This window comes from Bombyx mori, chromosome 10 (assembly GCF_030269925.1).
Source record: "Bombyx mori chromosome 10, ASM3026992v2".
Lineage (NCBI taxonomy): Eukaryota > Metazoa > Arthropoda > Insecta > Lepidoptera > Bombycidae > Bombyx > Bombyx mori.
This window is the reverse complement of record NC_085116.1, coordinates 4,391,572-4,416,948: the sequence shown is the minus strand read 5'-3', so window position 1 is coordinate 4,416,948 and position 25,377 is coordinate 4,391,572. Positions and strand designations below refer to the sequence as shown.

Genomic DNA, 25,377 nt, shown 5'->3' with positions numbered 1-25,377 from the left:
GATTCACTGATACCTCAATATTTATCGTTAGTTTCATCATTTAATGTATCACATTCTCTAACTTTATGAAATTAAAATATTGAAAAAAAAGTATGCACACATTTTTTGTTATTAGCTACTAAAACTAAAAGGATATATAAAGGATAAGGACATATTTATAGATCGTTTGTTTGATTGGTTTTATTAATTTTATCTATTTCAGGCTATACGCTCTCAGGGATAAAGGATAAAATAGAATACAGTATATAAATTAACGGTTGAATTTTCTCGCTTCCCCGGTAGGTGATGCATGACGATACGTTACAGGACGCGGCGGACGACTTCGACAGCGCCTTCTCGCCGAGACGCACCACCATGCTGAAGGCGTCCGATCCCATACCGATATGGTAAGGACACTACTCCGACTCAGTTTTGAATACGATACACATCACATCACCGATGGTTCGAAAAAAAAAAATTACAACATTTCGCATCACGGTATTTAAAAAAAATTAATTTAATTTTTTACATTATTCCACGTGATCAATGTCGCACTTGATCAAATTCCACTTTCAAATGTTATTTAGAAATCCCATATTTATCTTTATATGATAAAAAGTAGCCAAACTGAAATTATGTCGAGGTGGTATGCACATTTTGTTAATAAATGGGGGGAAAGGTTACACACGACGTCTAAACCCAAACTAGGATTCCCTGTGCTATGGGAATCAGTGATTGATATGCATGTTTATATGTTTTATACATACACTTATATTAAACACCCAGACACAGAGCAATCAAACCTGTCCATCACTGGAATGTTTGCCACACGGGAACAGAAACCACGACCATCGGCCCAGCAGTTAGAGGCGCCATCTACTACACCACCGAATGTTTGTTAAATGTCTCGGTTCCGTAAACTGGTTTTATCAAAGTAGTTGTTTTGATTGTGTGTTTTATTGATCAGTAATTTACATCACACTGTAAGCGGACACGAGGCGTCCTCGCTGGCGGCGCGCCTCAACCACGAGCTGCGGGTGCGCACGCTCACCGACGACGACGCCGCGGCACAGGTGCGTCGATACTTTTTTTAAACGGATTTTATGACCTGGTAACTAACACCTTTAGGTCAAGTCTCATTTTAATTTTAATGAAACTGCACTATCACTTCATTTTAATATTAAATTGTTTTTATACATACTGTTTTTAATATATTAATATATCTGTTTGTAAGTGTTTATCGTGTATCGATACCACCCTCACCTCGATTAGGAATAGCTACTATTCCTACTGATATCGAGAGGTGAAAGGGTATTTGGCTTAAGTGACATTTTTACAACTTGAAAAACTTTGGAAAAAATATCATAACAAAAAAACTTCTTCAGCTATTTGAATGGAGTAAGTTTAATTGAAGTTCAATTAAATACATCGAACTGTTGATGCTAGTACCAAATAAAACGCATCTTTCATTACATACAATCAGTCTTTGACTCCTCGATATAATGATAAATTATAATATTTTAATTTGGTTATTATATATGACAGTATCACGGGCATATTGTTTATCGGGGATTGCAGATCGATCAGCAATCGTCTAAAGAAACGTCTGAAGAGCATCCGCCGCGGGCCCGAAGCTACGACCAACACAAGCAGAGCCATGACAACGGTAAGTAGCTTCTTGAAGGAAGGCCGCGTGCTCTGAATACGTAAGTCTGAATAATGTTTTCTAACACGACCCCAGGATTTATAACGAAAGCTTTAGACTGGGCGCACGTTGTGAATAGCATGTGTTAGAAGTCTAGCGTGCGCTGGAAAACAATATGCGTCTACGTTCTGCACTAAACCCTACAGAGGGCTAGAAAGTGGTTCTCACGGAGACTACCAAATCAATTGAAAATAAAAATAGCACCTTTACATAATATATTATAAAAGTTCAACATAATATATTTATTACGATTTTTTCCTTCCTTTTTTTAAGCATTTTTATAGAGTATTGCCATAGTTATTTATTATCTTCTGGATTGTTTGTATTGTGACGCATGTTAAGTTCGATTGTTGTTAAAAGATTCAGATATAATAAATTAATGAGGATGCGGCTATTAGAATAAAACAACGAATATCACTATTACATTAACGGTCACAGACTATTAAACATGTCATGTAGCTTTCCGCCCGCGTAGACTTTCTCGATTTGCCCAAAGCTAGGAAAGGCAGTGGACGAAAACGGCAACTTGCAGCAATGTTCTGGCAGCACCGTTATAGTTCAGCCATTTTGTACATTAACTGGAAGTTACAAACTCAAACCTTCCTCGTAAATCGCCTTTGCTATTATCGAAGAACGTATCCAAATCGGTTGCGTGGTTTCGAAGATGTAATAGGGGAAACAGACAGAGACAAATAGATACATTTTAAATTTAAAACGAGACAAATATAATGTCTCAGGTGTAAAAAAAAACATTTTGAAAATAATAACCATTAGTTATTATTTTAGTTTTCATTTTTTATTTATTAGAGCTGCTTTTTTGTTTTATTTGGTTCAGTAAGTAGGATCGGTATTAGTATTATTAATATATTTTATTATTATTGGTAATTAGGTTAGGGTATAATTTTAAATTTAATATAATTCTTCGAACGACAATCGAAAAGTCCTCTTTAGTAAGCATTGCCGCAATGTACGGCTTTGCCTGTAGTTCATAAGACGAGCCTTCGTATCTAATAAGACTGCTTTAGTGCATGCAGAGTTTGTGTGATCAAATATATGTATATATACAGGAAAATTGGACTTCTTTCATATAATTGAAAACATGAATGGATGAAGGGGATATAATTTGTTAATTTTGAGAAAACGGGCAACAAACTTTTTTACTTGTATTTTTTCTTCGTACATAAATAACTTCATCACATGCAATTTCTAAAAATAGCCTTTAACCCGGAGTTTTAAGGTCTAATTTGGTTTATAGGCACATAACACTTTCATTCAATGTAAAAACTAAAAAATCTTAAAAATGGTACTTAACCCTTTCATCCAATCATGTCTTCAATTAGATTTAAAAGAGATCTAATTGAAAGAAAGATTTTGCCGTAATAATATAGTAGGAAAAGCGTTTGTATGACTCGATGAAACAGTGTCGGAGCTGGGCGAGATGCGGTCCAGCGGCTGTCTCCGCTACCAGGGCGTGCAGGTCGTCGACAGACAAGGTCAGTACTCGGCGCTTCTAGCATTCCATCTCACTGTCTACACGGTGTTGTGTCGTAGCGGGCGGGGGACTGTGCGTCTAGTTACTACGTGTCTGCTGATCAGCATCTAAATAGTTAAAGGTAAGAAGTACACGCTTGGTTCGGCAGGTACGACGTATTCGTATGGGAATGAGAAAACTTGTGTTGTATTTCAGGTGAGTGCATCAAATATCGTTCATTTTTAATGCATTCATTGTGGAGTCAATACGTGTGTTGATTTGTTGATTTGAGTTTGTAGTGACCGTCGCGGCGGACTCGTGTCGTCGAGCTCACTCTGGCCGGCGATCTTGTGTGTGTTGCGCTTCGTCCGTGCGTCTCGGTGTGTGTGTGCGCGTTTGACTATTGTTTGCGCGGTGCATGCTATGCTGTGCGGACCACTCACGTTAACACCGTAGCATATAAGTATGACCGTGAACGTAACTCGCAGTCGCGCGTCTACTCCCGCGATCACGCTCGCCGTGAACGCGCGAGTACTCCCGAGATGTAGAGGGTTGCGTTACGTGCCTAGAGCCGAGTGACTCTCGTCAAATTGCAACACGACTCGATAAGAGCGATACAGCAGTGCGATGTCGATGTCGCGAGCTCGCCACCACCACTTGTCCCACCAGTACGCTTGGGAGCACACTATCTACCTATATATTTATTTTATTTATTTTTCTTTCTTTCTATATAACTAATATGTTTTTGTTTCTTTCATCCCGTGTGCTAACATTCGCTCGCATTTCACGTAACGTCCCGTCCCCGTGTCCCCCCAACGTCGACAGAATGTCGGCCACCCGCACTAACGTTGACGACGCCCTCCCGGCGCGGCTCGAGCTCCAGTCCGAGCCCGGGCGAGCCGGTCACTCCTCTCATTAACGTGGAGGGCGTCGAATCCTCGACTAACGAGCTTCCCTTGTCCGCCATCACGTTCGGGGCTCGTGGGAGCTCGTGGCCGCGGCTGGAGGGCTGTAGCGTGTGGGCCGCAGGGCGGCGCCAGCGGCACAGCATCGCCGGCCAGATGAGCTACCTCAAGATGCTGGGACTCGGAGCGCGCGGCAAACTAGGCGCGGGACTCTTCAGTACGGCAGTCATCTCCGGATCCAGCTCTGCCCCTAATCTCCGCGTTATGATACCCTCCACGTCTGCTGCAAATGGTAAGGATACGCAATAGTAGATATTTCTTTCGAATGAAATATATCATAATAAATAAATTGTAATTAGCGGTATTTTCGTAGGCAAAACTTGGCCAATCATGTGGCAATAATATAATATCGTCTTGTCGCATTCAAAATGTACAATTTCTTAAAATATTCGAAATTGAGTTATTATAATATGCGGAATCATTTGGTATTATCACCAGTATTTTTCTCATAAATATTGTCAAAAGAGCATGATTTAGTTTTTTTTTTAGCTTACCTATGTTTTCAATACTTAATAGTAGTGACAATACTTAATACTAATTTTGTTAATACAAAATTAATAAATAATTTTATCTTACTTTAAAAGACAGATATGTAACTGGTAAAAAGTAAAAAAATAATGTTGTAAAGATGGTTAATATTAAAAATGTCACATTTTAAACCTTTAAAACACTCTCCTGTAAAATTAGTATGTTTAGAAATTGTACAGTTTTAATGGGAGAAGACGATATGTGTACGTTATTTAAGCGAAAGTTGTCGGCGCACATGATTATTCTGTAAGTTGTGAATTGACGACCCGCGTGTGTGACGTCAGCGGCGCTGGAAGGTTTCGGCGGCGTGCCCGCGATCCGTCCGCTGGAGACGCTGCACAACGCGCTGTCGCTGCGCCAGCTCGACGCCTTCCTGGAGCGGGTGACGGCGGCGCCCGTGCTGCTGCAGCCGCCGCCGCCGCCGCCGCGGGTCAAGCCGCCTTCACCAACCAACAGTCTGTATACTTTATTACTTGGATGGGTGAACGAGTTGGTGCTAATTTCCACCACACATTTTTTTAAAGGGATTTTATGACCTGGTAACTAAGACCTTTAGGTCAAGTCTTATTTTAATTTCAAGTATCCTTATTTTTATGAAGTGAAATGAAATGAAAATGATTAATTTGAGACTTTTTTTTATCGCTTGGATGGTTAGACGAGCTCACAGCCCACCTGGTATTAAGTGGTTACTGGAGCCCATAGACATCTACAGCGTAAATGCGCCACCCACCTTGAGATATAAGTTCTAAGCTCTCAGTATAGTTACAACGGCTACCCCAACCTTCAAACCGAAACGAATTACTGCTTCACGGCTGAAATAGGCAGGGCGGTGGTACCTACACGTGGGGACTCACAACAGGTCCTACCACCAGTAATTACGCAAATTATATTTTTGCGAGTTTGATTTTTATTACACGATGTTATTCCTTCACCGTGGAAGTGAATCGTGAACATTTTTTGTTAAGTACGTAATGCAATAGAGAAATTGGTACCCACCTGCGGGATTCGAACACTGATGCGTCGCTAGATACGAATTTATCGGGCGTCTTATCTTTTAGGCCATTGGAAAAGTCTTCAATCTGTATATTATATAAATGTCTAGTTCAGTTCTTGTTCCGATACCTGAAATAAGTGGTATGTTACATCAGGTGTCGGTTGGAGTGGGCCTTCGTCGCTGATGTCTTCCTCGGGAGAATTGCCTAGCGGCCTCTCCTCTGCTGGGCCATCCTCACCTAACTCAAACTACGCTACAAATTCAGAAAACAAGAACTCTTCGGAAAGGTATCGCATATATTATGTAAATGCTTATCTGAAGTTTTAATAATTGTATAGAGTTTAGCTGATTCAAACTTCACTACTGGAAGTAACTAGAATATTCTAGAAGAGTAGTCTTGATCATAAAGTCGACTGTAAATGTTCACATAGTTGATCAATTAGACATTTGATTCACTTCTTCTTCACTCCATCGAAATTGCTAAAAATGCTTGGTTTTATTTGGCAGTTTTTTTTTCTTCATCCTGTAAATATCGAACTAGTATGTTGATCGTCATGTTTTATTTCGCCATTATCATTAGGGGTTTTGTAAAAATATGTGCGCTTTGTTTAGCTTGTCATTCCCTAATCCGCAAACACGTTTGAAATTCGAGACGGAAATTTGAAAAGACCTTACTGATACAGCAATTTGCAACAATTTTTAAATTAAACAGCAATTTTAAAATCCATATTAAATAAGAGATATTTAATGAAATCGGAAAAATCTTAAATCTAAAAAATGACTTGTTTTGAAATAGCTCGATAGTTTTAATGATTGACGCGCGATTGAGATTGTAGATTTAGCGGCAATGGTCTTTCTTATCACTGTTTCGGCTTTTGTTATCAGCTACTACAATTTAGTCAATAATGAACAATTTAAACAACTATTTCGTATAATTAAATGCGGAAACGAATTTTGAGATAAGAATGTGCATTCTATGAAATAGCAGCCGTGGTAGGGAACTCAAAACAAACAGAAATTCATATGTAGTTGAAGGATAAACGTTTTTGCGGAAATATTCACTTCAAACACACAGTCCAAATGCCGGCCGACGGCTGGTGCATTAAAACGTTGTGGATTCCAGTAGCAATTGGAGTAAAAATGTGTCGAGCAAGCTCCCTCAGTGGGAGGGGGAGGTCGCCGCACTCTGCGCGCTCGAGCCCGCCCTGCGCGCCCTCTCGCACGCCCCTACTGCAGGTACACCCACACCACTCACACATTGCATCAACAAAGAACAACTTTCGTCCGGTTACGCTGACATAGCCTCTTAAGGCTATCAGCTCAGGAAAAAAAGAAAAAAAAAGAACAACTTTCGACCTCGAATGTTATCATCATCAAAGTGAGACAAATAGATACCGAAATATTGGATTCTCTTGCCGCCTTCATAGTGGGGGGAGAACAGAGTGCGCAATGAGGCCGCTGTGTTGCCATTGTATAAACCTATAGTAGATTACACAAATCGCCAGTGCCAATGATAAAATAATGTCCTTTATAGAAAATCGGGGGTGGCATTATAAAGTTTTTTCGATTCTTTCATGTTATCTAAAAGTAGTGCCATAAAATAATAATCCATTGAAGAATATTTCCATATTTTTTAATAAGTTTTATTTACCGATTTTTTTTTACTACGATTGGTATTTATTGATTAAACACCAAATATATAAAGTGTTCAATTGGAAATAATTCGATAATTAATTTATTCACATTTCATTACCAGAAATATGTAACCAATTTACGAGTATAAGTTTTCAGAATTTTTCAGTAAAATTGCGAACACGCAAGTTTGCTTCGTGGCTCCTGAACCAAATGAGAATTGTTTACAAATCGTCGTAGTCATTGTAAATAAGCAAATTTTAACGCTTATCCACTGGGGAACCGGGCACCAACAACAAAACAATTTCAAATTTAAAACAATACAATAATAAAAGTTCTTAGTATAATTTGTTTCAAATTAAATATGTTAATTAATTAATATGTTATCAATATGTTAATTAGTTAATTTACACTTGAAATCGAAAAAATATTCTGTAATTTATTAACGTCACGTCATAATAAAGTACCAATCACAACCCAGGGTAGACTAGTCTGTGTATTAGATTAATCTAATCTAAAGTAATCTGATATTACATGTTATTTTGCTCTATAATTGACTTTATTTGGGCCCAAATAAACGACGAGTTGTGTTGGATCGAAATATAAAAAATATAGAACCCGTACAGCCTATTGACTTATTGCACACTATTATTTCGACAAGACGTTGGTTACTTTGTCTAATCGTGGATAATAATTATCCTGTACGTATCACAAGTGTACAAGCTATTCTGTATATGGCAAATCAGAGTAGCTTCTTTTACTTAGAAAAATAATAATTTAAAAAAAGCCTACATTTATAGTAACGTTGAATCTAACATCATCATGAACTCTTAACATGAGATTGCGCGAATGGTACTTAGCAAATAAAAATCCCATCATAAGTTGCACGCCATTTTGTTTAAAAGTTCGCATGAAAGCATGGCTCAAGCATATTTTTGGTCCGAAGGCTTGTCCACGAATTTTCTAAATATTGTACATAGGTACATTACGAAGTTATTATTACAGGGTAATGATTTTTTATGTTTAAAACAAATATTGCACGTTCTTGCAATTCACGAAGTCTAACGAGATTTGCTTTTGTAAACAGTGCTTTAAATGTGTCAAAGAGTGTGTGTGTGTGAGAGAGAGAGAGAGAAAGAAAAGAATCTGAAATTGAAATTCATTGTACAAAATAAAACTTGGAATCTAGATATTAGGGTTGATGCAAGGTTCATTGGTAAAATATTTAATATTTTCCGTTCTTATGAAACTACAGGTCGTAACGACGCCTTCTGTCTATTCCAATCTGGAAAGAAATAACAAATGAATAAAAGGTTTAAATAAATCAATATAAAAATATTTTACCTTGCTTTAACAAAACCTTATGCTTTTAGCATGCTGACAGTACTTTTTAGATTCTGTACAAGCGATCAGAGCGATGGCTCTTATTCGCTTCATCTATCACGCACATTACCGCCATATACTCGCACACGTTCAATCGCGAGTAAACCACGTCGATTTCACGAATAGCAAGAACTGTAAAGTTTATTATTATTAATTTTAAATTTGATTGAGATTTTTTGTTGTTCTAATTATTATTAGTCCAATGAACATTATGATTTAATTTTATTACTGTCATAAAATGGGTGTTATGAGAAAGCTTCCGAAAACGAAAACAGACGATTGTACTAATGACACCTTTGATAATGGGACGCCAGCTCCCTGAGTTTCTCGCCGGATCTTCTCAGCGGGTCGCGATTCCGATCCGGTAGTAGATTCATTCGCGAAGCAGCTACTCTTGAGCTGTTAGGTCTCCTTCGGAGGCGCTCGGGTAGCTGTTAGCAAATCCCACCCCTCCTGGCTGAGCCTTTGCTCGCCCACCTGTCCTGGTGAAACTGGAAAGGCTTCCGGGCCACCAGTAATCCTCCAAACATAAAAAAAAAATGGGACGGAAAAAAAATCGATCCTGATTAACAAAAAAAATCATATTTTTAAAACGTATTATTAGCATTATTTACGCTCCATCGTGTTAGTGCAGCTAAATGAAACGATAGTTTCATAAAAAATACATTACTTACTAAAAAACCAGCAATGAAATACTAAATCAAAAACTGCTGATGCTCGGATCAACGAACGCACGGGCGCAGACTCCCGCGATCGCACATAATATACTTATCTCTATATATAAAAATGAATTCCTGTTCGTTAGTCTCGCTAAAACTCGAGAACGGCTGAATTGATTTGGCTAATTTAGGTCTTAAATTATTTGTGGAAGTCCAGAGAAAGTTTAAAAGGTAGATAAATATGAAAATGCTCGTAATTAAATAAAAATAGCAATGTTGTTTTTCCTTTGACGAGTCCCCCGTCGGACGGACTCCTTTTGTTTTTTTTAAGTTTATTTTATACAAAAGCTTAGGTCTTATATTTATCGATTGAGGCACTACGAAGCCTGCCGGGTCAGCTAGTTTACAATGTTTGTCTAAATAACTCCATCGTCAAAGGTGTCATTAGTACTATCGTCTGTCCTACTTTTCGGAAGCGGTCTCCTAACACCCAGTGTGTGATTTTATGTATTTTATGATTTAAAAAAAATATTTTATGATTGTTTATAGGTTCTTCTATTAGCGGCGACTTGACTCCGGTGTCGAACGCTTCGGAGCTGGAATTCAACAGCAACGAGGCGACGGCCGGCTCGATCACTGATCACGATCTAATGGTTCGCGTAATTCAAACATTGTTTCTAAATTATTGGCTTATCATTGACCGTATAATGGCGAGATTTAATCATGGCTCATTGATGTATTGATTGAGCTTACGTCTTTGGTTGCTGAGGGTCACATCCGCTTATGGACAACGTCAGAAATACAATCATGTCTACCGCGTTTTATTGTCAAACTCAATTCTTGATATGTGGTAGGTACCACCACCCTGCCTATTTCTGCCGTAAAGCAGTAATGCATTTCGGTTTGAAGGGCGGGGCAGTCGTTGTCCTGTAAAAACTGAGACCTTAGAACTATTATCACAAGGTGGGTGGCGGCATTTACGTTGTAGATGCCAATGGGCTTTGGTAACCACTTAACACCAGGTGGGCTGTGAGCTCGGCTACCCATCTAAGCAATAAATAAATAAAACTTTATTTATTTAAAAAATATATGATATTAACTTTCCAGTCAATTATAATTATTGACAATACGTTCACAGAGTGCAGAAGGAGAAGACGACGAAGAGACTCTGTCCATTGACGCGTACAGCTCCAGTTTGAAGATTATAAAGAACGATCTCAGCCCTCATTCCTTCGCTGGGGCGTCCACACTGAAGCCCGACATATACCAGCCATCAACAAGCAAAGCTTCAGATTTCTACGGTTTAAATTTCCAACAAACCAAGGAGAGCTTATTCAAAGACGTGCCATCCAGCAGTAAGAACTTTAATCTCGAAACAGAACCCAAACAAAAGTTAAACAAAGACGAAACCCCCTGTCATTCTAATTTAGATCCGTTGAATTTACAAATTATAGAAACCGGCGGAGGTAACAAGAATAATGAACTCTTAAATAACGGTAGCCGTAGATACAGCGACAGTAGCGCACAGAAGAGTAACGCGAATGCACAGTCCAACGTCTCGGGAACTAGATTCACGATGACTCTGGTAACCGAAGACTTGCTTAGGCCGAGCGACTCAAGTGAGAGCAAGTCCACCGACAACTCGGCCCTGTGCAAAAAGGATGTATCACAGCCGTTGGTGACGAAAGCCAACAACGCTAACATTAAACCGGGTTTCAAAGTTGCTGAAATTTGATTTCATATGAGTAGTTTCGGTAGGTAGAAATGTCTTTGTTGTAGCTTAGATTCCTCTACTTCTAATAGTAACATTAAATAAATGTATGTTTGCCTATCAAAAATGAAGTTAGCTTATGGCGCTGTTTTTAAAATATTTCCACTTGGTACTATGGCGCCATCTTAATTTGCTGCCCTTCAGTGGACACTTTTCAATATACTGAGATGGTTCTCCTTACCTCTACCCTCCATACTATGAGGTATGTGTATGGTCACAGAGTAAAAAGTATAGAAATCCTTGAAATTTACTCCATTCTTTTGTGACGTCATAAGTCAGTAAACGGACCGAGGTAGTTCGTGTATAAATAAAATTTACTGAAATGTTACGTACAACATGAAGGAAGACATTTTAACAGTAATTTATTTTTATTTTATCATTTAAAATCTATTGTATCGTTTTTTTTTTTAAATTCTGAATTTAATAAAGTTAAAGAAAATAAGTCATTAGTGCAATTTTTGTTACTATGTATAGTGTATAAGACGTCCTATTTAAATTGCAATAGTAGATCATGAATAATTATTATCAATTTTATTTATTTCAACCTCCTTTCTTTTTTTATATAAACTAACGAGAAAAAAATAGAATTCGAAATGTTTTCAATATGATAAATTGTGTTTTTTTATATTATATTTAAACTAAGTATTCATGTTTCAAATTGACACTATTACAGACAGATATTATTGCAGTCAAAGTTAACCTCTTGACTGAATTATTTTATAATCTTACAGTAAATTAACGAATAATGTATCGTGCCCATGAAAAAAAAAACTATAGAAGTTCGGAAATAAGGAAATTTGACGTATTTTAATTGCAAGGTAGTTGTATGAATCACATTATTGAAGTTAATATTTAATGACCTCAATGATCACATGCGCCTCATACATTTTATAGCAACAGAAAGTATCAATGCAAAACCATTTTTAATAGCTTTAAAGTGTATCTTAGAACTTTTTGGGGGACACAAATAATTTCTTCAGAACATTTATAATTTGTATTTAACTGAAACTGCTAATTGTTTAATTTCCCCTTTTAATGCAAAAAGTTTTCCATGGCGTACCTAGCATATTAATTTTGATGATAGTTACACTAATAGTTTTTCATTAAATTGTTTTTTTTTGTTATAAGTAAATTAAACATTTGCATACATTGCATACATATACAAAGCAAAATTTAATTATTACCCTAAATGGCATCATACAAACAGTGGCATCATCAATCACGAAGAAAACTTATTTATAATCAGTTCAATTGAAGTATATTAATTAATTTGTATATAAAACGTTAGTTTCATAAATAAAATTTTATTACACTTTAATTCTTTTGCATTTCATATTTTTAACACCCCAAAATATATATAATTGTAACCAGTTTAATGTAAATATTTTTCCAACAAAGAATTGGGAGCGCTCGTGAAAATAATAATGCTTACATTCCAGTACCTTTTGTTTTCAGTTCAAATACTCTAGGTTCTAATTTTGGATTATTTATTACGTTTCAAATTACAAGTAATCAAGTATTTGAAGTATTAGGTTTTTACCTACAAAATTGCTGTTTAGTATACAGAAAGTTGTAGTAATGTTTTTAGTTTCTATTTATTCTAATATGCACCCATGGTACCGATGCATCTCTGCCACCGCAGTGGTAAGGCACAGCCCACTGAGTTTCTCGTCAGATCTTCTCAGTGGGTCGCGTTTCCGATCCGGTGGTAGATTCTGCAAAGCACTGCTCTTGCTAGGGCTAGTGTTGCAACGTCTTCTGTTTAGAGCCCCGTGCGCTCACCTACTCTTTCGGTGAATCTAGTATGACCCCTCGAGGTCACTAGAATAGGTATGAGAAAAAAGAAACAGAAACACAGAAAGAAACAAGAAAAAGTGTTTGTTTTGATGCTAACGTTGAAAGCCGCTGTTAACTTAGCGGTAAATTGAGTAGGTATCTTCCGCTTCCATTATGGCCTCTCATCGTTTTTAACTTTAGTTTTCGGACGACCACGAGGTTAATTTTTTTATAAAAAATTTCATGCCAGAAGCGCTCGAATCAATAATAATGAGATCATGCGTTCGTTTGTAGTGTTCACATCGTACATGTGCGAAATTGCTAACGTGACGGAACTCGTATTCCATAATTATTCCTATTTTAATCGTGTCTATGTTAATGAAAAATATACATGTGTAGTGAAGACAAAATACTAATGACTATTTGAATTTAGAATTTATTGCAAGCCATACGAACATTTAGCTTCAGAACGATGTCTTCTATATACCTTAACCTTTTAAGAGTAAAACTCTACCGTCTACAACGGTTTCTGAGCTGTCCTCGACATTTTTTTCCACTGCCCTGAAAGAAGCACTCTCATTCTGCCTCCGGCACTTTTAACTGTGTTTTCCTGGTTAACTGAATTAAACGAAAAGCCTCCTTCGAGATCCATATATAGAACGATATCTCCACTTGCTACTAGCGAATCTCTGCGTACGCTGTCATCCTACTAAAACGTTAGCAATACGGAACATTAATACATTCAGAAAAATTTGAATTCGTCGTAAGACGCGCGCCCGGTTCATTCGTGTCGAGCGATACAATGATGTTCGAATCCCGCAGGCGGGTTCTAATTTTTCTATTGAGATACGTCCTTATCAATTGTTCATGACTGACTTCCACAGTGAAGGAATAACACCGTGTAATAAAAATGAAACCCGCAAAATTATAATGTGCGTAATTACTGGTGTTAGGACGTCTTATGAGTCCGCACGGGTAGGTACCACCACCCCGTCTATTTCTGTCGTGAAGCAGTAATACGTTTCGGTTTGAAGGGTTAACGGGGGCAGCCGTTATAATGGTAAAACTGAGACCTGACAACTCATGTCCCGAGGTGGGTGGCGCCTTTACATTATAGACGTCTATAGGTTCCAGTTTCCACTTAAACAGGAGGGCCGTTATCTCGTCCACCATATTAAGCTAAAAAAAACCTGTCCGTTTTAAATTTGATTCGTGAACTGAAAAACAAGTTGCCCGAAAACTTGAAGCTCATGAAAAATATTCAAACAATAAATATAGATTTGACCTGATGTTGTATTTTAAGAAAAAGCAAAAAGATGTTTCGACATTTGAGCAGTAGCGTCAAATCCATTTACTTAGTTGAAAAAATACACAAAATATAAAGGAAAATACTGCGATAACTGCATACTACCTATTTGGCATAGTACAAAAAAAAACAAAATGTGTGCAATTCACACGTGGTAGAAGTGAAACCTTCCAAAATTAAAATACAATTATCCTAAACGTCTTAAGTATATGTAAAATTTTGTCATTAGTAAATAATTGTAAGGTAGCGCCCTCTGTGAATTGATATTTTAATTTCACGTATAATCCTAAATTAAAATTCACTACAAGAGCTTTCATACACACGTTAGTATTAAAAAATCTCACAGATGGCGCTGTATTAAATAGTATGTATATTTCTGTCTCATTCATCCTACACATTTTTGTATTTGTGTCTCTTACCTGTCGTTTTTTCCGTTGCATCCGGTTTGAAATCACAACGATTCTAAAGAAGTTTTCACTTCAAAATTGGAACCAAAGAAATTTATTCTGCAAAAACAGAAATCGTAGATGAATCCGATTCTTACGATTGTCTTTAATGTATTATTATTTTAGTACTTCACGTCTGTCTAGCAAAATATGTTAGTGTTTTTCTGGTGGTTTGAGGGTTCGCTAAATTTAGTGGTTTCTACAGTTTCTAGTGGGTTTCGATACAACAATTTGTGGATTCGTAAAAATAAAGTTGGCAACATTGTCTATAAAAAAAATTTGAGAGCTCTATGGGTGGCTGGTAAAATCTTCTCTTTTTGGTTACCTACAAACTTCGAATAATTTCCTTGTAATTTATGAAAAAAGAAATCGAATTGCATTGCTTATTAAGTTTTTAATAAGAGTGACAAGAACAGTTAATTAAGGACGACAACTTTATCGCAAAAATGGGAGAGAAATCTAGTACAGTCCAAGATCAGGTAAGCCATGAATCATTTCACTAAAATTCAGCAATGGACAAAATAGCTTTTTTAACATTAAAAGAAGAGTGGAAGGAAATTGAATATTTAAACCTAAAGTCTATAATAATTATGCAAGGTTTTCATCTATAAACTGTCTAAATGAGGGTAATTTGCTTTATTTCAGGAACAGCAAGTGCGAAAAGTAAAGCGAACTTTAGAAGGTTGGCGTGTAGCCTTACTCTCTCTGAAGTCTGTAATATTGTGGGAACAACAATGGCATCCTTGTGCCATTGTGGGCTCAATGACAATTATGTATCTTCTCATTTGGTTATTAGATCTCAATACTCTAGCTTCAATTGCTATTGTGGGTCTCATTCTTAATTTTGTTGATTTTATGGTACCAGTTATATGCAACCAGCTTTATGGATCTAGTTCTTGGACAGGACAACACGAGAAGACATTTGAAGAAATTTGTAGAAGCATTGTAATAAGCTACAATAAATTGGTGATTTACATCCATTCATTCTATTCCCTACGAGATACCAGCCCATTTATGGTAATTAAATGTTTAGTGTAATTTTATTTATAATTAACCTAAACTAAAAATAATCAAGAGGAAAGGAATAGCACAGCCAATAATACAATTCAAAACAGACTTTATCTTCACATCTCAAGGCTAGCAGTGGTATATGGTTTGGTATATAATAAGCTGAGCTACACTCTGAGCTCTTGTTGATAACTCCACTAGACGGATGTTGTGTGTAACTCAATTTAAAAAACTAAACTAAACAAAAGGAAATATCACAGTTTAATAAATGTCTTTCTTTTTCAGTATTACACTATCTCCATCAGTACATTGTGTACTGTAGCTTGGATATCCTCTTCTATTAACAACATTTTCCTGTTGTATTTATTGTCAACAGTAGTACTGCTTTGGCCTGGCATACAGCGCAGTGGGATTTTCAATAGTTTTTTTTCTGTAGTGAACATGGCACCTAAAATTCCATTTCTTAAGTCAGAGTAACATGATGTATTTGAATATGTTTCATCCGTGTACTTAGTCAAGCTTGGCTTTATTTAACGAGCTTTAAATTTAAGTAAAAGAATGTGATATTATTTTTTTATAGTCAAAACCAAAAGCTGTTTCATGTTTATATGTTGTGTTGAAAGGCTGTTACACTAAGTGTTTGTTCAATTTGAAGTCTAAAAGGTTTTATATTTATTTGAATAAGTTTTAACTGTAAGGTTTGTGTTTGAATAGGTTTTCATTTTATGTATACCTATATGTTTGTTATATAACTACAAATAATGACTAACCAACTAAACTATATATTGTGTGATCTCTTTAAATTTGTGATGTGTAATTTTACTGTGGACAAATTTTTACAAACTTCAAATGTATAGGCTACTAAATTAAAACTATAAGAATTCCATGAATTAGAATGAAGTTTTAGTAAAAATGAATTCATGCTTTAGACATAAACTAAATTGCCTTGAAATACATCGCTTGAATTTTATTGCAAATTATTACTTGAGTTTATGCAGTTTATAACTTGTTGGGCGTTTATAAGAAATAAATAAGTTTAGTAGTCTTAATAAAAGAACTTTGTTTTCATTTATGACTACCTACCTTATTGATATTGATAGATGCATCAGAAAAACAGTAATTGTTGTTGGCACATACATTTAATAAAAGTACAAATAAACCAGTTCTTGTAAAACTCGAAAAATGATAACTTATTGACATTGTAAATTTTTAATTACTTATTTATACATATAAATCATATTTCACCATAAGGTCTACTGCACTCTGCGAAAGTAGCGTTTCCCAGAAACACTTGCATTTTCATGTGTGAGAGTCTGAAATAATGAAAGAAAATGATTACTGAATTCAGTTTTGTCATGGTTGAGCATTTTGAAGAAGAAGAAAAATATCAACTATTAAATAGACTTAACCTACTTTTAATTAAAGGGTATTATTTGATTTAAAATTGAGTAATTTTAATGTTTAATCGAGTATGAAAACAAAATTTTCTCTTATAATTACTTGTTTAACATTGTACATGCCTTCATAGTAAAAGAATTTATGTTCTAGTTTTAATGACTTATTGGAGCAAAGGCACATGGCTGTGCAAGTTCATCCATATTAGCTAAACCACCACATTTCCAGAGATCTTTTCTACCATGTACCACCTGACTTTGGAATGAACTTCATTCCTCAGTGTTTCCTGAGCTCTATCACATGTCTCTTCAAATGAGGTTTGTGTAGAGTACTCAATGGTAGGCAGTGGTTTGGATGTGCCCCTAACATTATGCATTATTATTAGATATATATTATATTTAGATATTAATAGGAAAGGGATATTTTATTAAACTCAAATGCATCACAAAATTCATTCTGCTGCCTACTTTCAAACTTAAAGACTTAATTGTGTTGGCTGTCCTATCCTATATGGTGGGCCATACTGTATGCAAAGGTATCTTACGTCGTGGGCAGTACAGATTCTATTGTGGGGTTTTGTAGGTAGGAGTGGTTTGGTAGGAAAATAAGGTGATACTGTTACAACAGTACACTGTATATGGATTGATGATAAGAAAGTAGGGGCAATTGCTGGAGGAGACACTGTTTGTATATCTATAGTTGTGGAGAACTGGTCATTTCTCAAAAATTATAAAATTATTTACTCACCACAATACATTCTTCATCAGTAAACTGATAGTGACGTCCACATTTAGCTCCTGTGTCAGGTATAACAGATTTTGTCTCCATTTCACTATCATTGGTGATTGTTGTGACACTCTGAAATATGTTGCTTTGCTGGTGACTTGGTACTAATAATGTTTATAAAATATTGCAGAAAAAAATAATATAGTTGGTTTAGTATTTTGAAACTTGCACTGACTTTTATAATGGAATTGGGCATTTTCTCTTCATATTCTTCGCCAAGCTTAAATTTGTGTTCTACTGTTCGTAACAATGATGAATTTTTTATAGTCATAGTATCCCCATCAATTGAAATTTCCATTAATGGTGATGACATTGACATCATTTTTCGACCCATAAATGGTACACCTGAAAAATTATTTCAAACTACTTGCAATTTCCATTATAGCAGCTAAAGTTAAAACAATTGCTTAACAAGGGATTAATTGATAAAATGATACCAAACTCGAATTGCAATCACATTGATTCACTCAGTAGCAGTTATATGCACGGAATAAAATGTATGCAATTCAAACATTTCATATTACTTACCGACCGCACTGAAATAATCATCAATGTCTTCGTTCTTGTAGTGCTGGTACTTTCCAGCGATTGACGGCATCTTTTTCTACGCAAATAATAATTGCGTGTACGATATAGCAGTCTTTAAGCACCAGCAGTAGTTAGTTATTTAAATCTTATCAAAAAATTATCAATCACGTATGAATGATAAATAATTACAATTGATAAAGTAAAGGACCTACGAATATGTGATCAAAAGCATGAATGTGGTAGAAATTAATGTTGATTTACGTAGAAATTTCGAAACATGAATTAGGTATTTAAATTTATTTTACTTCATACCAACTTCCTACCCACTCAACCGTATTCACTCATTTATTGCTAAATTTAATATAAGTAGGCAGGTATCTACGTAGCTACCTACAGATTTTTTGTTTCACTGTTTGTTTTGGTTTTGGGCTATAGACTATTTTGTGCGGCTTTGTTTATTGAACAGGCAAAGGAATGATCGCGTACGGTGTAATAATTTTTGTTTCAAAAAACCGGGGTCTGATTGAAGTGGAACGAAAACTATTAAATTTAGAAGGGAATGGATATATTTAAATGAAAATAATACGAATAAGAAAATACATCTTCTTAACTTACTAGTTAATCTAGTTTAGCTTTTTTTTTTTTTTTTTTTTCCTACCTAAGCTGATAGCCCTAGCGGCTATTTCAGCGTAACCCTAACTTTAGTAGGTGAGCTCACGGGGCTCAAACCTGACGATGTTGCTAACACGAACCCTAGCAAGAGTCGTGCTTCGCAGAATCTACCACCGGATCGGAAACGCGACCCACTGAGAAGATCCGGCGAGAAACTCAGTGGGCTGTGTCTGAGAGTTAATTTACTCGTCGAGCCCTTCGTCGCAAGCGACGGGTTCGACGAGAACGGTGACCGGTGCTTGAAGTACCTAAAAGCACCGTTAGTGGATCGGGAGGATCCGAGATGACGTGTTTTGGGCGACGTCGACTGCTTTCCATTCTGTCCGCAGGATCGGGAATGTAGTTACCGGCGGCCACGATGAGAGGGTTCTCGTGTCGTGCCGCTTTATCGAAGTGGCGCATGGACGCCGACTGAAGATACTTACTGATGGACTCTAAGTCCAGGTCGTCATGGAGGTCGACGTTCCTGACGAACCACGGGGCTCCGACGGCTATCCTGCAAAAACGGGATTGAATGATTTGAAAGGATTTTAAGTGTATGCGGGCCGCGTGAGCGAACACTACACTTGCATAGGTCATGACGGGGCGTATGCAAGTTTTGTAGAGTGTCACCTTATTTCTAAGGGACATTTTACTTCGCCTACATATCATCGGGTAGAGACGTCCTAGGATGAAGGCGGCACGGTCGCGTACCGTCTTGATGTGGGGGCGGAATGTCATCCTACTGTCGAGGGTGACGCCTAAATATTTGACCTTCGGGGCCCACGGTATGGGCTGGTCGAACATCGTGATTGGCTAGTTTAGCAGATAGTCCAGGGCGATTACACGGATTCTTCTGAGATAGTAGACTGTTGGTAGGACATTGGAGTTATGAAGGAAGACTAGGGTATACTGACGTATTGTGTTAGTATTTTAATTATGACTATTGTTATAACCTTCTTTTCCATATTCCATTATTTGAAATATACGTCGAACACATTGTCATTTTTATCACCTATCATTATTATATTTTTATGCTATGTCTTGAAAACAATGTTTTGAAAACTTTGTTTTATTATAACTATGATGGTGTTACAATACCGGATTATTTCATGTAAAAGAAAGAGCCAAGGTTGTGAGAGTCGATTTACCAATATGCGAAACCTTTTTTATGATCAAAAGTTTAGCAAAACCAAAAGATAAAATTCTAGGGATACATTAAAGTGGTTGGTTACTGCTGAAGATTTCAAATTGTTGACTCCGCTGAAAAAATACATGTCATAGCACTCTCTAAACAGAATTAATACTATTATTAACTAAGATCACTAAAACCCGACTGACTGAATTAACATCACTATACCTGAGCAAAGTTCATACAGTCGTTTGATACGTAGACAGTGCCGGATTAACCAAGAAGCCAGTAAGAGTAGCAATTGCTACGGGCCCCGCGCGAACGGGGGCCCCGCATATTTAAACCCACTCATCTCTGCCCGAGCTTAATTTTTTGAGTGACTTATTAAGAAAAAGTTTGTATAAACGTGTAGTATTTCAATCAGCCTGATAATCAGCTCTACAAAAAGTCTGAGGTATGCAAGCACTCTTACCCGACACAGTGTGGATGTGTAGCAGGATTGAGATGGCTCGATTTAAGGTGTGAAAATTATATATTTATTTGTAAGATTAACAGTCACAAGGAACACCATGAGTCAAGAGACTCTGAATTATCTCGCTTTGATAAATACAGAACATGATTTGCTCAGAGAAATTGATACGAATATTCCTCAATTTGCCCACATGAAATCTAGAAAAGTTACTTAAAAAAATAATAAAAGAAACAAATAAATAAATATAAAACAAACATTATTTGAAGTACACCATTGATAAAATATAACATTAGCTATTCCTAAAAAAATAATATACTTTGCATTAAATATCAACTTTGAAATATGTATTGAAAAAAATAATTTGTGCAGTATCATCAGTTTTCAATTGTTAGTTTCTTGTCAAAATTATTCTTTAAAGCCAGAAAATCTCATCTCTGGCTTTTTGTACTTGTCAGAGCCTAACAGCGCCTATAGTAATTTACTAAATACCCACAAAATTGTAACCTATAGATGGCAAATAAACGTATAGACTATTGATTTGTTTTTTTACCACTTTATACTTAAGAACCCGTAGTAGATCAAGGGCTCTTTGAAATAATTTGCTACGGGCCCCGCGCTTGCTTAATTCGACACTGTACGTAGAATAGTATTTTATAGAGATGCATGTCTTTCACCACAGAACCGTGTAGGATGAGAGTTTTATCCTGTGTGTATTAATTCACAACACGCATCACCGACATACTATACCGGGAGAAGTGGTGATTACTCTTGAGGCGCATAACGTCTGTGTGCTTAGTGCGAGGCTTTTAAAGTTCTCGATGGCGTAAAAGTGAACTCAAGTTAGTATGCAGTTGGAACAGCAGCCCCAGCGGCAAACTTAGGCAGCCGTTAGTATTAAAATAGTAAAATTGTGTAAAAATATTACCCATTTTTAGTTTGTAGCACTAGCGTATAGTAATGACTGGCTGGCCACCCCTATTGCTTTATTTCTGGCAGTATATTAGAAAAACATTAATTTGGAACATACATTTTTTAAAATATTTAAGTAATACGGTACCTGTTTGTAAAAATAATTTCGAAAATGTAATTTAGCTATCCACAGTTCCATTACAAATGCTCTGAATGAACTCGAACGATTTCGATGCATCGAATACTAAAAATTTGATGTACACCGAACAACACTACCCCGCCCATCTCCATCTGACATAAATTCATTCATCAATGAGGGTGATGTTAGCTTTATGTTTTGATTCAAAAATTATTAATTCGAAACGATTTCCATATTATTTTTTACATAACAATATGTGATCATTTACTTTTAATTTAAGTGAATCAGTGCTTATCCACAAGTGTAATTGAATTAAGTGTTAAAATTGTTCCAGTTCTGATTTTCACTTTACACGGGTTTCTTCATCGATTATTTACCGAATAAATTAACAAATAAATTGACTAAATTTCAAACAGCGAAGATGGGTGACAAAGACGACTATTTGACATCGTATAGGGTATTTTTCGAAAACTTTGCGGCCACAGTGAACCCCGAAGACCAGCTGCCAGTGAACATAGCTGGGTATACAATCACCGAGGCTGAACTTCCTGGCGAAGTTATCTATTGGACTACCCAGTATTTGACAGAAAAGTTAGTATTGAGAAAGATTCTCCTCATCTATACAATAAAATTTGCTTTCAGATGTAAAATATAGCCACTTGATAAGTCACTGCCTGATAAGACAAGCGTGTTGTGAAAGATTGTTTCAGAAATATGTGATAAGTATTGTTTGTTTAGCATATTTTTTTCTTCTTTAAAACAAAGTATTACAAATAGACATCCTATTCCCTGTATATAGCTTAAACTGCGGCAAAGCATCTATACTTTCTCTGTAAACTAATTGTTATTGCAAAATATATAACTGCAAGTATATTAAAAGATATTTTTTAAATGCCTTGAATAAAACTGAACAGTTTATAAATTTATAAATAGAGCAATTGACAATTATTCATATACTATATTTTAAAATGATTTACCTCAATACTTATATGGTAAGCAGCAGTTTGGCTCTGCCCCTGGAATTGTTGACATCCATGAGTGACGGTAACTGGTAACTCACTGGCAGGAGGGACAAGGTCAATAAAAAAAACCTATCACAGCAAAATACCACAATAAGACACAAAAGTTGGAAGTCGTCGTGGCCTAAAGGATTAAGACTTCGGTGCATTCGTATCTTGCGATGTTTATTAAAAAATGTTAAAATCCCACTGGCGGGCACCAATGTTTCTAACAAAATATATACTTGACAAATGTTCATGATTGACTGAAGGAATAACATCATGTAAAAAAATCAAACTTGTAAAATTATAATTTGCGTAATTACTGGTGGTAGGACCTTAGGTTGAGTCCAAGAATCACTAGGGAAAATTAGCTCTATTAGATTATTGGAAATTAATTTAAATTTGTTATATTTACAAGATCAGTGATTGAATGATTGTTTTGATTAAATTAATATCCCTTAAAACAACTATTTAGATTTTTGATACTTGTATTTGCTTGTCTTTTTGTGGGAGCCATTGAAAATATCCCCCATGTCACTAAATAAACCTCTATTGATATAATTTGTTAATGTTTTCATGCTGTTGGCAATGTAAAATATTATCCTGTCCATAAAATCGAACGCCGTGGGTTGTGACAGTATAAGTCGCCGTATGATCGTCACAATCCTGGATCATCTTCTGCCAGCTATATGGCACATCACAAATTTTTCCCTATCATCAGGCTCTTTTCCTTCATTGTGGCGTAAGGCTTATGTTCTTCCTTTACCTAAAATTCCTAACCCTTCCCTTCCAAATCACTTCAGGCCCATATCTATTCTTCCCTTTCTATCCAAGGTGATCGAGGCCTGCGTACACAAACAATTGTCGCAGTTTATTTTCCGGAACAACCTATTGAGCCCTTACCAGTCTGGCTTCCGACCAGGTCACTCCACCGTTTCCGCTCTCCTTAAAGTGGTTGGCGACATTAGGACAGGTATGCAAGACACTAAAGTCACAGTACTGGTACTAATTGATTTTTCAAATGCGTTCAATGCCGTCAATCACGATATCCTCCTATCTATTTTGTCCTATATTATGATCTCTCCTACAGCACTGGAATGGTTTTCATCATATCTTCGGGGACGCCAGCAGTGTACTCGTATTGATGACACCTCTTCAAGTTGGTGTAGTGTCAACTCTGGCGTGCCCCAGGGCGGTATTTTGTCTCCATTATTATTTTCTATTTTTATAAATTTCTTAACACATAATCTTCAGTGTGCGTATCATCTGTATGCTGATGACTTGCAGCTTTATAGACAGACGACTGTGGAGTCTATTTCTCAGGCAATAAACCAGCTAAATAAGGATCTGGACTACATATGCAGTTGGTCAACTAAGTTTGGCTTAACTGTGAATCCAACGAAATGCCAAGCCATTATTGTGGGCAGTCCTCGTATGATCCAACGCTTAACTACTATGTCACTCCCACCTATATTCTATAATGGTACAGCAATTCCGCTAAGTTCCGTGGTTAAAAACCTAGGCCTTTACATAGACTCCACACTCGACTGGAAAGCTCAAGTATCTTACGTTGGACAAAGAACCTCTGGAATTCTTCGTGCTCTGTATCGCCTCAAGAATTTCTTACCATCAGCGACCAAGACTATGCTAGTACAAGCCTTGATCTTCCCTATAATTGATTATGGTGATGTGTGTTATTTTGACCTGAATGCAGACCTTCTTAATAAACTTGATCGTCTTCTTAATAACTGCATTCGATTTATTTTTAATCTTCGTAAATATGATCATATATCTTCCTATCGTGCTCAGCTCAAACTTCTACCGATTCGCCAGCGTCGTAATTTACGTGCACTGACGACTCTTCATTCCTTACTTATGTCTCCCGAACCTCCTTCCTATCTAACTTCCTATTTTCAATATCTTCACTCCAGCCATGAGCGGGCCCTACGTTCTCTCAATAGCCTATTAATTCGTTGTCCCACACATAGTTCTAGTTATGTTCGTAACTCTTTCGTCGTGCAATCTGTTCTGCTATGGAATGCGCTTCCTCTCGAGATCAGGACTATTACTAACCGCTGCACGTTCAAGTTAAGGGTTCGGCGAATGCTGTTGGAAAAGTTAGCGGAATCCTCATGAACTTGATGAAATTATTTGTTAAGGAAATTTATTAATATATTCCTTTTAATACTGTAAAAACTATTATATGTATGTATGTGTGTATATATGTATGTATGTATGTATGTGTATGTATATGTATATGTATATGTATATGTGATTTTGTATATATGTAGATATACTTTTTTTGTATGTATTCGTTACCTAATATAAATTTCATTGCACCTACCACTATTTACTCTGCACTACCTTTGGTTGACTGGTAGAGAATGCCTTAGGCATTAAGTCCGCCAATGTAAATTTTACATGAAGTGTAATAAATAAATAAATAAATAAAATAATTAACAATCAACTCACTCGCAGAGTTTGTTTATGGTCTTTATGGTATTTTGTGTGAGGAAAGTATTGGCTGCTTGAAACTTCAGTATTCATTGTGTATTCACACAAATTTTGTAAAACAAAAACTAAAAATATTTTTTACATCTAGTAATCAATATATTATTGGTGTTGCATGTTAGTTAGTAGTTTATATTCTGATTCGGCTTCAGGTAATATTCCGTTGCACCCTGTATTTAATTATTAGAAATAACAAAGTGTTAATTACATCAAAAGTCATAAACCAGTCG

The 25,377-nt window shown here is 36.3% G+C and overlaps 4 protein-coding genes across 25 annotated transcripts in view; 3 read left to right on the top strand and 1 right to left on the bottom strand.

Annotated features, from left to right (window-relative positions):
- The window catches only part of LOC101746775 (inositol hexakisphosphate and diphosphoinositol-pentakisphosphate kinase), a 32,967-nt gene extending 20,562 nt beyond the window's left edge, over nt 1-12,405 (top strand). For 13 of the 22 annotated variants that reach the window (XM_038013562.2, XM_038013569.2, XM_038013564.2 and 10 more), the window contains exons 20-29: nt 283-386; nt 947-1,052; nt 1,558-1,645; nt 3,106-3,177; nt 3,981-4,352; nt 4,933-5,103; nt 5,797-5,929; nt 6,766-6,878; nt 9,866-9,969; nt 10,455-12,405. In XM_038013562.2, coding sequence (XP_037869490.1) covers nt 283-386; nt 947-1,052; nt 1,558-1,645; nt 3,106-3,177; nt 3,981-4,352; nt 4,933-5,103; nt 5,797-5,929; nt 6,766-6,878; nt 9,866-9,969; nt 10,455-11,051 — 1,860 coding nt within the window. In that variant the 3' untranslated portion in view covers nt 11,052-12,405. The remainder of the gene's footprint in view (nt 1-282; nt 387-946; nt 1,053-1,557; nt 1,646-3,105; nt 3,178-3,980; nt 4,353-4,932; nt 5,104-5,796; nt 5,930-6,765; nt 6,879-9,865; nt 9,970-10,454) is intronic. The other 9 variants (XM_038013568.2, XM_038013563.2, XM_038013565.2 and 6 more) reach the window with 9 other exon arrangements.
- A 2,498-nt stretch (nt 12,406-14,903) lies between these two features.
- On the top strand, nt 14,904-16,673 carry LOC732887 (ADP-ribosylation factor-like 6 interacting protein). Its single transcript, NM_001046888.1, is given in 3 exon segments — nt 14,904-15,094; nt 15,261-15,632; nt 15,909-16,673. Coding segments are annotated over 3 exon segments (597 nt in total). The 5' UTR covers nt 14,904-15,061; the 3' UTR covers nt 16,101-16,673.
- Nucleotides 16,674-16,743: 70 nt separating this feature from the next.
- Nucleotides 16,744-18,765, bottom strand: LOC101746635 (fatty acid-binding protein). Its single transcript, XM_004930344.4, has 4 exons — nt 18,333-18,765; nt 17,980-18,149; nt 17,766-17,876; nt 16,744-16,936 (listed from the first exon to the last, which is right to left on the bottom strand). The coding sequence occupies exons 1-4, from the start codon at nt 18,400-18,402 to the stop codon at nt 16,877-16,879; spliced, it is 411 nt and encodes a 136-aa protein (XP_004930401.2). The 5' UTR covers nt 18,403-18,765; the 3' UTR covers nt 16,744-16,876.
- A 2,940-nt stretch (nt 18,766-21,705) lies between these two features.
- Nucleotides 21,706-25,377, top strand: part of LOC101737962 (protein piccolo) — an 86,804-nt gene continuing 83,132 nt past the window's right edge. Inside the window, exon 1 of the mRNA XM_038013517.2 lies at nt 21,706-22,226. Coding sequence (XP_037869445.1) covers nt 22,057-22,226 — 170 coding nt within the window. The 5' untranslated portion in view covers nt 21,706-22,056. The remainder of the gene's footprint in view (nt 22,227-25,377) is intronic.